This window comes from Rhinolophus ferrumequinum, chromosome 22 (assembly GCF_004115265.2).
Source record: "Rhinolophus ferrumequinum isolate MPI-CBG mRhiFer1 chromosome 22, mRhiFer1_v1.p, whole genome shotgun sequence".
In the NCBI taxonomy this organism is placed as follows: domain Eukaryota; kingdom Metazoa; phylum Chordata; class Mammalia; order Chiroptera; family Rhinolophidae; genus Rhinolophus; species Rhinolophus ferrumequinum.
Window position 1 is genome coordinate 5,450,044 of NC_046305.1, and position 13,448 is coordinate 5,463,491.

Here is a 13,448-nt window from a genome sequence, read left to right on the forward strand (position 1 = left end):
TCTAAACAGAAAAAAACCTGCCCCGCTCTGCTCTGAACTGCTCTCGGCTTCTATCGGCTCCCTCTGAGAAGAGACTGGGTTGCCTGTTCTTTTCCTCTATGTTTTTATAAACAAAAGTAGCAAAGGCTACTTTAAAATTTCAAACCTCATAAGACAATTATTATCAGGTGTTATAACCTGTCTTATCACATGTACCTAAGTTTCCTCTGACAGCCCCATTGTGTTATGGGAAATGCAGCTCTCCCTGGACCCTGAGAACATTTCGATTAATGTGTTGTTCAGCGCATTATTTGTGAATTAAAGACAGTAAATCAGGAACACAAAAAGCCTGAATTCAACGTTCCATTATCGGCCCCAGTTTCTTCATATTTAAAAGGAGGAGACTGAATTGGATTCTCTCTAATGTGAATAACAGCCAGCATTTACATTGCATCCACGGTGTTCCCAGAGCTGTGATGCTCTTTACACAAATTAATTCATTTAATCCTCATAACACTCGTAGGAGGTGTTACTAATTGAATCTCTCTACTGAGAGAATTTAGGCACAGAGAAGTTAAGTAACTTGCCCAAGCCACACCAAGAGTCAATGATCCAGAATGTCGTCATAGCCTATATATAGTTCAAGCACAGCTTTAGTAGCAGTTTGCAAACCAGATTGTGCATCACAACCAAAAATAAAAGCAACCAGCTCATCAGACGCCTAAGCCCAACTCTAGCTCTGTCGAATCTTTAGGGGTAGAACTCATCGCTCCATGTTTTTAAAGGAGCTTCCTGGATACTTGTGATGCAAGCAGTCCAAAGCTTGACATTCAACAACTACTGATATTGCCTCGCTTATTTGCCTGAGTGGAGAAGAGGACGTTTGATTATAAACTTGATATAATGCCACAAACTTGTGAATGTTTGTTATGTACCAGTCACTCTGCTGGTCAGTAGTGATACAAAAATGAGTAAGGGGCTCCCAGGCCTAAAGAAGCTCACAACTCCTGAGGGCGAGAGGCACACAGGTAAGTCGTAGCAAATTGCAATACAGTGGGGTAAATACAATCAGAAATGTGTTTGAAGTGTTACAGAAACATGGTGGAAGAGGAATTAGTTATGCCTAGTGATTTGGGGAGCTCTCACCAAAGAGATGACATTGAAAGACAAGTAGCATTTCTCCAGGTTAAAACAAAACAAAACAAAACAAAGCAATCTTGGCTTTTATCTCATTAGCATTAGGAATTATTGGGAGAGTATAAAGTGCAGGCTGGTGTGATTTGCACAGATGCTGGCTGTTCTAGGGAGAATGTATTGGAGTGGAGAGGTGTGAGGTGCAAGGATCGGTTGGAAAGTTACAGCAATGGTCCAGAAGGAGACAGAGCCTGAACTACAGCAGCGAACAGAGGATCGAAGATTCCAGAGACAGCCCAAGGGAGAAATGGGAGGACCTGGCAACTGACTCGATGTATAGATGTGACAACTGGTGAGGAAGGGAGCACGGGTAACTTTCAGTGATGCATGAATGAATTTGCCTCTCACTAAATCAAGGATCAGGATCAGAACGCGGAAAAACAGGCCTTGGAGCAGGAAAAAGAAAATGTACGATGAGACACGAAACTGAGTTGGAGTTACTGCATCCACGTGGAAAACATAGAAGGTTTCTGAAAATACGGTTCTGGTGCTTATAAGAGAGACTGGAGTATAGATTTGGTCGTCATCAACATTGTGGTGGTCGTGAGATTACTCGGAGAGAGAGCTCACATTGGTTGTGTGTTTCTGATGAAAGAGGCACTGTTCTAAATGTTTTATATATAATCTAGTCATTAAACATCACAACCCTGTGAGCTAGGTACTATTATTTCCTGATTTTATAGATGATAAAACGAAAGCATAGCCAGGTTAAGTCACTTGCTCAAGGTTACCCAGGTAGCAAGTGATAGGCCAAAGGGTTCCAACCTGGGTAGTCTGACTTCAGAGCCTGCATCTGTACATAACCACTTAGATATGCTGTATCTCATATGGATGAAGAAACCAAAGGGGTTGCTTTTCAGGAGAGGTCAAACTCTCAGGAGTAATGTCAAGGGACTCCATTCAGTATAGCTACTTTCTGAACAGACCCTTAGCTCAAGGTTTGGAAGGATGGAGGAGAAGGAAACACGTTAGGATAAAAGCCTCTTGCCAGTAGAGTCTGAACCCCTCAGGCCACCTACCTTTGTGGTGAGCTGCCCAGTTTTCTAGCCCCCATTACTTGACCCACAGATGTTCTTACTTGCTTCAAGATCTTCATAAACAATGCTTCCAATTGCTTTTGCCTCCTCAAGGTGCTCATCGTGGAAACCTCTCGTGAAATAGGGAACTGTGTAAAGAATGTTGAGAATATTGGTATGGGAAAATAGCAAAGAGAACTCTATTCGCTGTGTGACTTGGGGAAAATCACTTAACTGTTCTGTGCCTTAAAATCCTCATGTATTAGATAATCTGTAGCATCCTTCCCAGTTCCAATACCCTATGTCATTGAACGTTGTGCTACAGGAAAGAACAGGGGACACTCTGCCTTTACACTGGCAGTCACCTATGGGAGCAGAAGGACTTTATGCCCCAGATTAGCTAATAATGTGTAGCTATGATGGAAAGGTGAGAAAAATAATCAGTAGGTGGCATTTGGCTTTTCTTCAGCATGGTATCTCTGGATCCCTCCAATACGTCTCAGGAAGGTGGATGATCATTCAAGGAGGATTGGGAGCCATTTCCTCACCACCCAGATTCTCCAGGTGAGAGAAGAACAGATAATAAGGACCAACCACGTGCTAAGTCAGAAAACATCAGGGAGGAGTTGCTACACCTGCCCCATCACTATTTCTTGCGGAAGTCTAATATCAGGTAGTTACCTGGACATGGAAAATATCATTAAGAATACAGTAGAACTTTTCATCCAGCAAGGTATTGACTTTATTTTGAAGGTTGCTCTGTCGTTCTTTGTAATGTCTACAAGTATCCAGACCTAGTACATTGGCCATGAGAATCTGGATGGTATAAAAATTTTGATGGAAGCTGATCTTAGTCAACGCGATAGCAATAGTCCTGTTTATAAGAAGTCAGGAATCAGAAGAGAGTTTTTACATATATTTTTTGAAAATAATAAAGGTTAAATTTTCCTAGAGAAACGCCAACGATTGCCCGCAAATCACCAGAAGCTCGGGGAAAGGCATGGGACAGATTTTCCCTCGCAGCTGCCAGAAGGAAGTAACCCTGATGACACCTTGACCTTGGACTTCTAGCCTCCAGGACTCAGAGACATTATCAGGTGTTATCAATGATCAATTATCATGATCAATTTCTGTCGCGTAAGCCACCCAGTGCGTGGTACTTTGTCACAGCATCTGTAGCAAATGAATACAGCACTTAACAGTTCCTGGAACCTATACAGCAGTTACTCATTAAGTGACAGGATGAATGGATGAATGAATGAATGAATGAATGAACGTCTTCTGGTGGTTATGAGTGACCTCCCTAGTGACGTTAAAGACATTTTGAAACTGACCTCTCTCAGGCCTGACATTAAAAATGAGTAGAAATACAAATTAAAATAACGGAAGGTTAACAAGCACCGTCCCTTGAAGCCTTCAGGTTAGGTGGTGAAAGGACGTGAGCCACCACCTTAGTCACCATCACTGTTATTAAATACCATTCTGATCATCGCGTTGTGACAGTGCCAGATGGGTTGTCCCCAAGAGAGCCCTCATGGCTTTCATATGAACATAGACGAGCAGCACGCGGTAAGTACGTTAGCTCTGCCTTCCCGAAGAGAAGTCCAGAGGCCGACATTCTCTGCCCCCACTCACAGGCTACAGAGGTTGAACCAGTGATTCGCTGACAGCTAGCTGGATAAATGTATGTGTTTGTTCTGCAGACCCAATCTAGCCGTGGTCTCAACCTCTGTACCAGTTGCTCTCAACCTGTATGCACTCTGGGGTTACTTAGGAAGCTTTAAAATATCGATTCCAAGCCTCCCATAGCATTAAACCAGAACCTCCAGGAATCAGCCCAGCTTCTCATTTTCTTGGTTCAATATGTTTATCATTAGTTATTTATTTAGCACAAGGGTGCATGGCACCGAGTAATACTAGATAGATCGTGGGTAGTTTACATAAGGCAAATTATACTATTAAAGGGACAAGTATTAAAATAGATGAAACTCTTAGGGACATCAGGATTCTCTGGGTTCATAAGAAATGGTCATTGTAAGACACTCACCTGTGGTTCTTACTTTGGGCCAGTCTCTCAATTTCCATAAGTATCTGGCTTTTTCCATATCCTGACAATCCTTCGTACATGAGGACTCGGCTGCAGTTGCTTGTCAAAAATTCTCTCATAGAGCACCTGAAGTATTTGATCTCCTCATCACGTCCTGTCATTTTTATTTTTTAAAAAAGGAGCAAACCCAGTCAACATAAAATTGTCTGGAGATATAAAAAAAACACGTAGTGATACCACGTCTAAGAAGACCTCTGGGATTTCCACGGCATTGCTCATGGACTTTCTTGAGGTCCCGTGCACTTAAAAAAAATTTGAAATCTTTCTTTAGAGCTCTCCAGTTACCATGTGGTTTTTTCAGTTTTATTTGGTTCCCACATGCTGTGAGGAAAAGTGTTCTTATAATGTTCATTATAATGTCCGTTTAATGTTAGTGCGGAAAACTAAGATTTGCGTAGATTACACAGCCAGGAATTAAACCAGGGCTAGCTGACTCTAATTCTCATTTTCCTTTCCTTTTTCTTTTTTTTTTTCTATAACACAGTAGAAATAATCTATAGATTATTACATTAGGAAAAACATGTATTATAGAGTTCCTATGTTGAATAATTATGGATAGAATATTTTATTTCTGATTCTGTGAAGAAAATGAGAAATTATACTTATCTCAGGACTACAAGTGGCATTATCAGTGAAAAGAAAATTCAGTTTTCTTCTTGAAATCATGGGTAGGTGACTCCTATCATAAGACCAACCTAAATTTTCAGTAAAAATAAATTGTAGGGTTTTTTCCCCACACATGCTCCTGTAGAAAATACGGAAAACTTAGAAAAGGAATAGAAGAAAATAAAAGTCACGTTGGCACAACTCTGTCACTGTTACGTTTTGTGTGTGTTTTTAAATATTACGTAACAGGACGATGCCCAGACTAAAACATGAAACTCAGCCCATAGTCTTTGAAACCTGGACGGATAGGAAGAAACTGGCAGAACTGTAGTTTCAGAGGAGGGGGCAATTTCTGTCCAAGGAGCTGGAGATTCATTTGGGGCCTGTTCTTCCCTCTTCTCTGGAGAGGTTACTGTGGAGGGCCGTATGGTTCTCCGCTGACAAAGTAAACCCATATCCAGGTGTTATCTAACGTCTACTGGAAGTGAAGACCGTTACTCTAAGTTTAGGTGTTTTATACAAAGAAACGAAGTGTGTACTTGGTGATGTAAACTTCTGGGTATGGTTTAGGGAGAACTACTCTTCAGACTTTATTGCTTCTTTTGGGTGAAACAGTCCCTTTCTGAAAATGACTCTGAACTTGAACTTTGTGAGATGTGTTCTTCTTTGTCCTGAGGCTCACATTAGAGCTCAGAAGACGAGGCCCAGAAGGCCACCCAGCAGCATCTGCTAGCTCTCTGTGTTTTGTTCATATAGAACACATACAGGGAAGACCTCATGGATTGTCTTTTGAGCTGTGGATTCTGAAATGAGGTAACGTCAATGAGACTTATTTATTAGGTTGGTGCAAAAGTAATTATGGTTTAAAAGGCTAAAAATAAATGCCCAAACTGCAATCACTTTTGTACCAACCTGATACATGTACCTTGTTTCTATCTAAACAAGGCTCTACTATCTGGGACTGTTGTATGGATTTTTGAACCCTCCCCCCAAACCACTTTTTGTATAAGCTACACTTGTGCTGTCATCTCTGTTGTTAGCCAGCATATACAATTTTTTGTACAGGAGCTCTTGTACAAGAAGTGTATTTCCAATATTCCTAGCCTCTGATAGTCTGTTTTGGGCTGTAGCTTTAAAGAAAGATATGTGGACCTATGGAATCGGTACAAAGGGCAACTAGGTCAGACGGATCTAGTCGTGTGCATAGTGTACTAGTGTGTTCTAATGGACAGTCACGTTGAGTCCACCATCTTGTAAAAAGGGGTTAGGACTTCCAGTCACTGCCAATCATTAGCCCAACAAGCACATCCTAGAATGGAAGGTAAAGACTGAGAGGAGGGGGAGAGTGGGCACTCCTTCTCTCTAGCCTTCAGGAGTTTGGGGATCTGGACTTACAAGAAATGATTTGCTTGCAGAATCTGAAAACCACCTGAATGTGGTGCAACTGGGGCACTGCTGCTGGCCCAAGTGCCCTTTGCGATTCTGGAACAGTTGCCTTCTTTTAGGTTCCAGTGACATCAAGATTCTGTCCTAACATTTCCCCCAAAGAGTGGGACAGAGCCTCCTCTTAGTTGCCCTAACACAGTCATGGTCAGGATTTAATTTATGATGATATGTTTAGGGATGTTCCAATCTAACAGAAGGAGGTTACGAGTGTCACTAGAAATGGCCGTCTTCAGAACCCACAGGCCAGTCATCATGGTTGTCTCTTCCCTCAGAGGGTGTGTCCCTACCTCATGTTATGTCTGTTTCCCTGTCTAGTCTCAACTTAGCTTTCTGATGGTAGGGTCCCTGTCACCAAGAATCACAAAAACATCACTGCCAGATGGATCCTAGACCTAAATGTAAAAGGTAGAACACAATTACTGGAAGAGAATCTAGAAAAATATCTTTGTGACTGTTGGGTGAAGAGAGATTTCTTAAACAATATGTAAAAGCACTAACAATAAAATATTGATAAATTGGATTACATTAAAATAAAAAATTCTGTTCACTAAACACAGCATAATTAGAGTAAAAAGGCAAGATCAGAATGGGAAAATTATGTACAGTAAAAACAAATGACAACGGGCCCATTTCCAGAATATGTAAACAATTCTAACAGACCTATAATAAAAATACAAACCAGTTAAAAAATAGACAAAAGATGAGTACAGACTCTTCATAAAAGATCACGTCCAATGGTCAAAAAACATCTGAAAAAGCAGCTCAACCACATCAGGGAAAAACAAATGGAAACCTCAATGAGATATCACTACAAGTCCAACAGAATTGTTAAAATTATAGAGAACAATAAAACTAAGTGGTTGGTAAAGATGAGGAGCAACTGGAACCCTCATAACGCTGTTGGTTATGAGGTTAAAATATCAATAAATACAACCATTTTGGAGAATTATTTGGTATCATCTCCCAAAATTGAACTCTTAGTCCTGACAGTTTCACCGCTACATACCTATATAATCAACAGAAACGCATATGTGTTCACCAAAAGACTTGTACAAGAATATGGCCGCATTATTCATAAGAACCCAAAACTGGAAACGGGCAACTCAAATGTTATATGACAACAGAATGGATAAACGGTTGTATATTTCTAAAATGGAATACCACACAGCAATGAAAACTAATGACAACAACACGGATGAGTTTCATAACACACTGTTGATTAACAGAAGGCATATGTAATTATACAATGCATCATTTTATCTATATGCATTTTAAAAACAGGCCTAAGGAATCTAGGGTGTTAGAAAACGTTGGGCAAAGGGAGAGAGATAAAGCATGTGAGGGTTCCCCCAGTACTGCTATTTTTCTATTTCTTGGTATAGATGGTGATCATGTGTTCATTTGTGATCACTCATGAGGCCACCAACTTATCATTGGAATACTTTTTGGTATGTTTTGTTATAGTTCAATAGAGAAGTTTAAAAACCAAGGCCCACGACCTACCTAGCAAAGGGTAACCCTCATTTCTGTTGGAGGTGAGGTATGCCATACCAAACATGCTGAAGAGAAGAAGAAAAGAGAAGATGTTAGAGTCAAAACAGGGAAACCCTGAGAGCAAGTGATTGACTCTTAATTCCCAGAAAGCCTCCTTTTCCATCTCTAACAAGAGTCTACCTCTGACCCAAGGGTTGCAGAGGCTTGAAAAATGCTTGTGCATTGGGCTTGCTCTTCTGATATTGCCAGGACAGCATGCCTGAGGGAGGATGAGACACCTAGAACCAAACTGTCTCAGTTATCCCACTTGGGGTCATACTGGATCACTCAACGACCTGTTGAACTCCAGGGCGTGTGAACAAGTCTAGGCAATATCAACCAAATCCAGCCAAGGTGAATTGAACCCCACGTATCAGTGAGACAAGTAAATATTTGTTGTACACCCCTGAGGTCTTGGGGTTGCTGATAGTGTAGCATTATTGTGGCATTTGAACCTGTCTCCACTGTTCACTCCATTCATGACCATGGATAAGTCACTTAACATCTCTGAGTGTCAGTTTATAAATTTATAAAATGGAGATAATAATAGTTTCTGACACGGCTGATATTAAGAAAAATCATACAGTTTGAGATAAAGTGCCTAATATTTAATAAGGGCTCACAAAACATTACTACTCTTGGTTCACTTATCCAAACAGCATTTTATTGATGGTCTACGCATGCCAAAGTACAGTGCCGAGTCCTGGGAACACAAATGTGAAAAATAAAGGCTCCTTGAACCAACTTCAGCCCTGAGTCTATTGTCTGACCCTTGAAGACATAGAGTCTGGCTTGCTAATATAAAGACTAACACCTTTCCACTTGCCATGCTATTCATTCCTTTACTTATCATGATTGAGTGCTTATTATGGGGCCAAGCCATGACCAGGATTGAGCCGGGCGTAAGGAAGGGTTAATATGGTTCATCATCTAAGAGTTAATATGGGGTTAATATGGTTCATCACCTGTGAGAGAGAAAAAGGGGCCGGGGCCTGGGGAAGAGGAGAGAAACTGCTGTCTCTCAGAATGTCTTGTTCATTCTTAGATCACAATCCTGAGAGCTCACTAGCTAGCAAGTGCGAAGCATACCAAGCCAGTAGTTGTGATGTGTGTGATGAGGGCTCCAATAGATGATGAGCTGCAGTGTTATGTGACAGGAAAGCGTTGAACGGGCCGAGCTGGGGTCAGGTTGTTCCAGAGCCAGCCTCATAGAGGAGCAGACCCTGAGCTGGATTTCAAAAATTGGCTGTGGGTGGTATTCCCAGTATGTTGGGGGTGGGGTGGATGACGGGGATGACAATTTACTTAGGTACCCCAGAGGAGGGGGCACAGGAGGAGGTGAGGTTGGAAAGGCAGGTGGTTACCTGGTATGTCACTGCAAGGATTTGGGACATCATCATGATGAAATGACTGGAAGCCACTGAAGGAGTTTAAGCCCCAAAGTGACACCCATGCATATAAGCTGGGCTTTTGATGAATATATTTCACTAACGGCCTAGAGGAGGAACAAGTATCGTATACTCTATCAGTCCTGTCAGTGCTGGCACACAGTTGGTATGATCAGTAAATACTTAATGGTTGGTCACTGGGTCCACCCGGCTCCAAAAGATACTCAAGGGGGTTCTCTGTTCTGTTTGCCCAACCTTCGAAGAATCACCCTCAGATTCTTAGAACTGAGGGTAGAATGGGCATCCTTCCACCATGCTATAATGTCAGCAGGATGGAGAAAGAAGAGGATTTTGAAATCTGGCCTTGGTCTGGAGGAGGACTCGATTTCAATTGCATAAACTGGCTTTGAATCTGAAATGGGTGAAGGTTTGGCTATCACAATTCTCCCCCTTTCTTAGTAGAAAATACTGCAAATCCGTGCTCCACACTCACACTTTCTCATTGAGGCCCAGACACTGGTAGACGGGCCTGAGTCGGCAACACCTTTCATGACTTTCTTTGGAAGCTCTTTGAAAAAGTAGGCCGGTAGGTTGCTGCTGTTGTAGGTGACGGAGTCACAGGTCACGATTCCTGGGTAGTACATCATCATCCTGGCCGCTATGTTGACTTTTTGACCAATGACTGTTAACAGGAAGGAGAGAGGCAAAGGGCAGGCAGAGACAGCCATTGAGCTAAACGTAATCTGAGAACTACTGTCCCCAAGTGGCATTTCATCCGCTTTGCCCCTTTCGCCCCCCCATGAATGACACAGAGCTCTCACCTTCCACTACCCATATTCAGCCAAAGGCTGTTAAAAATATGCAGGCAGTTGACTCAATTGCTGTTAGCAAAGCTTCAGCTGGGAGGCCATGGGGATGAGCTGCTCAGAGATAGAAGGGCCTTGTATACGGAAGGGTTCTGTAAGTGGGATCGCCATAGGCTGAACCGCTCAGATGAGGCATAGTTGGTATTCTGCTACCAGACAGACACGCACAAGCTCGGGCCTGGGACACGCACCTCCAAAGGAGGCATAAAAATTGCATCTGTTATGTTTCTGCTCATGAAATTTTTCATTTCATTTCGTTTTAAAACGAATCACCTTCTTTTGGCGATTCCTTAAGAGTGAGTAAATGGGGCTGGAAGGGGTGTATGTGTGAGACTGATTTAGGGGCTATTTTAAGGTGTATTGCGCTGTAGTGCACAGACTCTGCAGCCAAGCTGTGCAGGTGTGAACCCCAGCTCTACCTCTAATTACTATGCTACCTAATTACCTGAACTCTTCCATGCCTCAGTTTCCTAATCTGTAAAATGGGGATAATAGTGCCTATCGCAGGGGGTAGTTTGTGACAATTAATGAGTTAACACACGTACATCGCTCTGAACAGTGCCTGGCTGCTAGGAGGCCCTCGATTAACATTACTAGTTAGGTTTTCAATGTTACACTTTAACATAAACTTAAATATTTCTGATTAAGATATTCCTTTTTGAAAACACTGTTTATTACGGAGAAACTTGACCCTACAACGAAATGCAGTATCGTGAATCTTCCTAGACCCGTCACCCAGTGATCATGAACCCAGGGCCAATCCTGCCCTAGTCTCACTCCCATCCACTCTCCACCCTGTATGACTTTGAAGACAATCTCAAATATTCTCTCATTTCAGGTATGATGATTCCAGTATGTTAGCTGTATTATTTCTGAACATCTGAAACCCGAATAGGATTGCAGAGGGAAGTAACAGTAAGAGCATGAAGTCCTGAGATAAAATCTACTTACTGTTCTCTTTTGAGATTAGCACTATTTATCAGTGATGCCAACAGGCATCGCCTGTAAGAAGCAGTCCGACCTATTCCAGAAGTGAAGAGGAGTAACTGTTCAACATTAACAGGAAATTGTTCATTCCACAAGCCAGCAGCGTCCCACTGCTCTCCCTCGCCCGTGTTTCTTACGCATCGCCCCAGAACGCATGCTCTGCAAGCATCGAGCTGCCCGGGGGCAAAGCCACACAGCTTGGCTCCACCTGGAAGACTCTCAACTTGCTGAGGGCAGAGCCCACGTCTCACTGTTTTTCGTCCTCCCTCCCACAAAGCCCACTGAGCTAAGCTAGCTCAGCTCACCTGTGTACTCGTGTCTCACAGAGTGTCCGACAATCCCGCAGAAGACAATCCCGCTGGCCACGCCGATAGAAACAGTACTGGCGCCAGGGAAGGAAGAGAATTGTGGGGAAAGAGATAAAGGTGAGGATCACAGAGAAGGCGGGAAGTGTGGGGATGTGGTGCTCAGTGGGGTGGGGACGGTGGAAAGCGTTTTCAATAAAGTGCTCTCTTCCCTTTGGACCTAGTTCAGGGCAACCGCACGTGGTCTGCAGGTGTGGAGGAGGGGCAGTTTGAGACACGGAACCAGATTCTTAGAAGGGGTAACTCACTTCACTTCTCTGCTATTGTTTAAGGATTCATCTGAGTTACTTTCCTGGAAAATAACTGCTCATCACCCCAAATGGATGAGCAAATGGATAACTCTTTTTGTTATTGCTAGAAAGCACAAAGTCATTGTAAGGCAGATAAGGTGTGTGGCATCAAAATCTAACTTTGCTAATAGTACACAAGGAGACGTGCATGCATAGGTGGCTAGGCGCTGCGGAGGTGGAAATATTTCAGACAAGGAGGTGGCCTGTTAAAAGTTGACCGGAGTAGAGCTGCAGGTCAGGGTCCCCGGGGAGCCTGAGGGCCCTGGGGATGGTAAACCTTACCTTCTTAACAGCTTCACTGTGAGTGGAGCATCTTGAGGCCAGATCATTATAAAAATTTCCAACCCAAAGATTCATTTTATCTCCCCGTTATTAAAAATCAACTCAGAGCTCCAATACGGTGTTGAGAGTACAACCTCTCCCAGGAAGTAAGCCAGAAGTACGGAGAGACAACCCAGGGAGGTTCTCTGGCAAACCTGGCACATGCTGGCTTTTCAGGAGTGCCCTTTCTCTACCCTGCCTAGTGAGTCAGGCTGGATCAGCCCGCTCTGCTGTACGTTAGGTGAAGAATGAATGCTGGCAGAAGGGCATCCAGACAGGAACCCCCCTCTCCCGACCCTTGTCCTATGTCCCCAGATCCTGCAAAAGGGTCAGGGACCAGCAGATGCGATCAGGGTCAACACTCACTGGATTTTGTGGACCTGCGAGCAGAAGTCAAATATATCCACAGCACTTTCCAAGGCATGAGTGACCTCATCGGGTGCCTTTTCCCCGGGGAAACCAAAGACAGAGGAAGGAGCAGCCCTGTGAGGGAGAGAGGCATCACACACAGCTGGTGGACAGGGAGCTTTAAACGGGACCAGCCAGAGGCCCGGTGCAAGGCATGGAGCAATTTTTGCTTTCTGAATCAGATTTCATCACGATTCCTCTCACGCCTATTTTATCTTTAGTGAACGTGGTATAACTTCCAGTGTAGCACTAACAGCACAGCTTGAGCCCAAGAAGGGCTTGCTTTTGGTCCAGAGGCAATGGGTTGCACTGAGCGAGTTGTGTGCACGCTCGCTCCTGTCCCCTCTCTCCCGTGGCCAAGGTCTTGTGCTGTAAGGTGCTGAGTGTAAAAGTCTCAGAAGCCGCACAGAGCAGTGGAAAAGGCGCCCGCTCTGGAGTCAGAAAATCCGTGTTCTCAGGCCACTGCCCAAGCGTGGAAACCTGGATAAGTCAATTACGCTCCACGAACTCCAGTATATCCACCTGCAAATGGGGACACCCCAGTCCTGTGGAGGTTGTTCTGGCCACTGAAACGACTAATGTCACATGTACAAAACATCACTTATAATTTGTGTATGGCTGCTACACACAACTAACACACATACTTTGTAAACTCCTTTATGGTACATATATACTTTCTACATGTTGTATCTTTGTATATTGCTTATGTACCTTAGAGGATATGTAAAAAGACTTTGTGAACTCAATGTTATACATGTAGACATGTCAGATTCCTAACTGGCGCTGGGCTCTGACTCGATACGAGGGGCAAACCCTGGTTCCAGATCTGTGCAGACATGAGAGGGCGACCCTTCTGGGGGCCCCGGTGCGTCCGCTCTGCCTGGAAATTTTGCCTAGTGGCTCGGCCAGGTGGGCATGGGGCTCGCTCTGGTGATGAGAGCA

The 13,448-nt window shown here is 43.5% G+C and overlaps 1 protein-coding gene across 1 annotated transcript in view; it reads right to left on the reverse strand.

Annotated features, from left to right (window-relative positions):
- Positions 1 to 13,448, reverse strand: part of ADCY10 (adenylate cyclase 10) — a 51,051-nt gene that overhangs the window by 21,416 nt on the left and 16,187 nt on the right. The window contains 8 exon segments of the mRNA XM_033092104.1: positions 2,252 to 2,338; positions 2,871 to 3,063; positions 4,237 to 4,390; positions 7,852 to 7,907; positions 9,759 to 9,951; positions 11,428 to 11,504; positions 12,465 to 12,563; positions 12,565 to 12,581. Of these exon segments, the coding sequence (XP_032947995.1) occupies positions 2,252 to 2,338; positions 2,871 to 3,063; positions 4,237 to 4,390; positions 7,852 to 7,907; positions 9,759 to 9,951; positions 11,428 to 11,504; positions 12,465 to 12,563; positions 12,565 to 12,581 (876 nt within the window).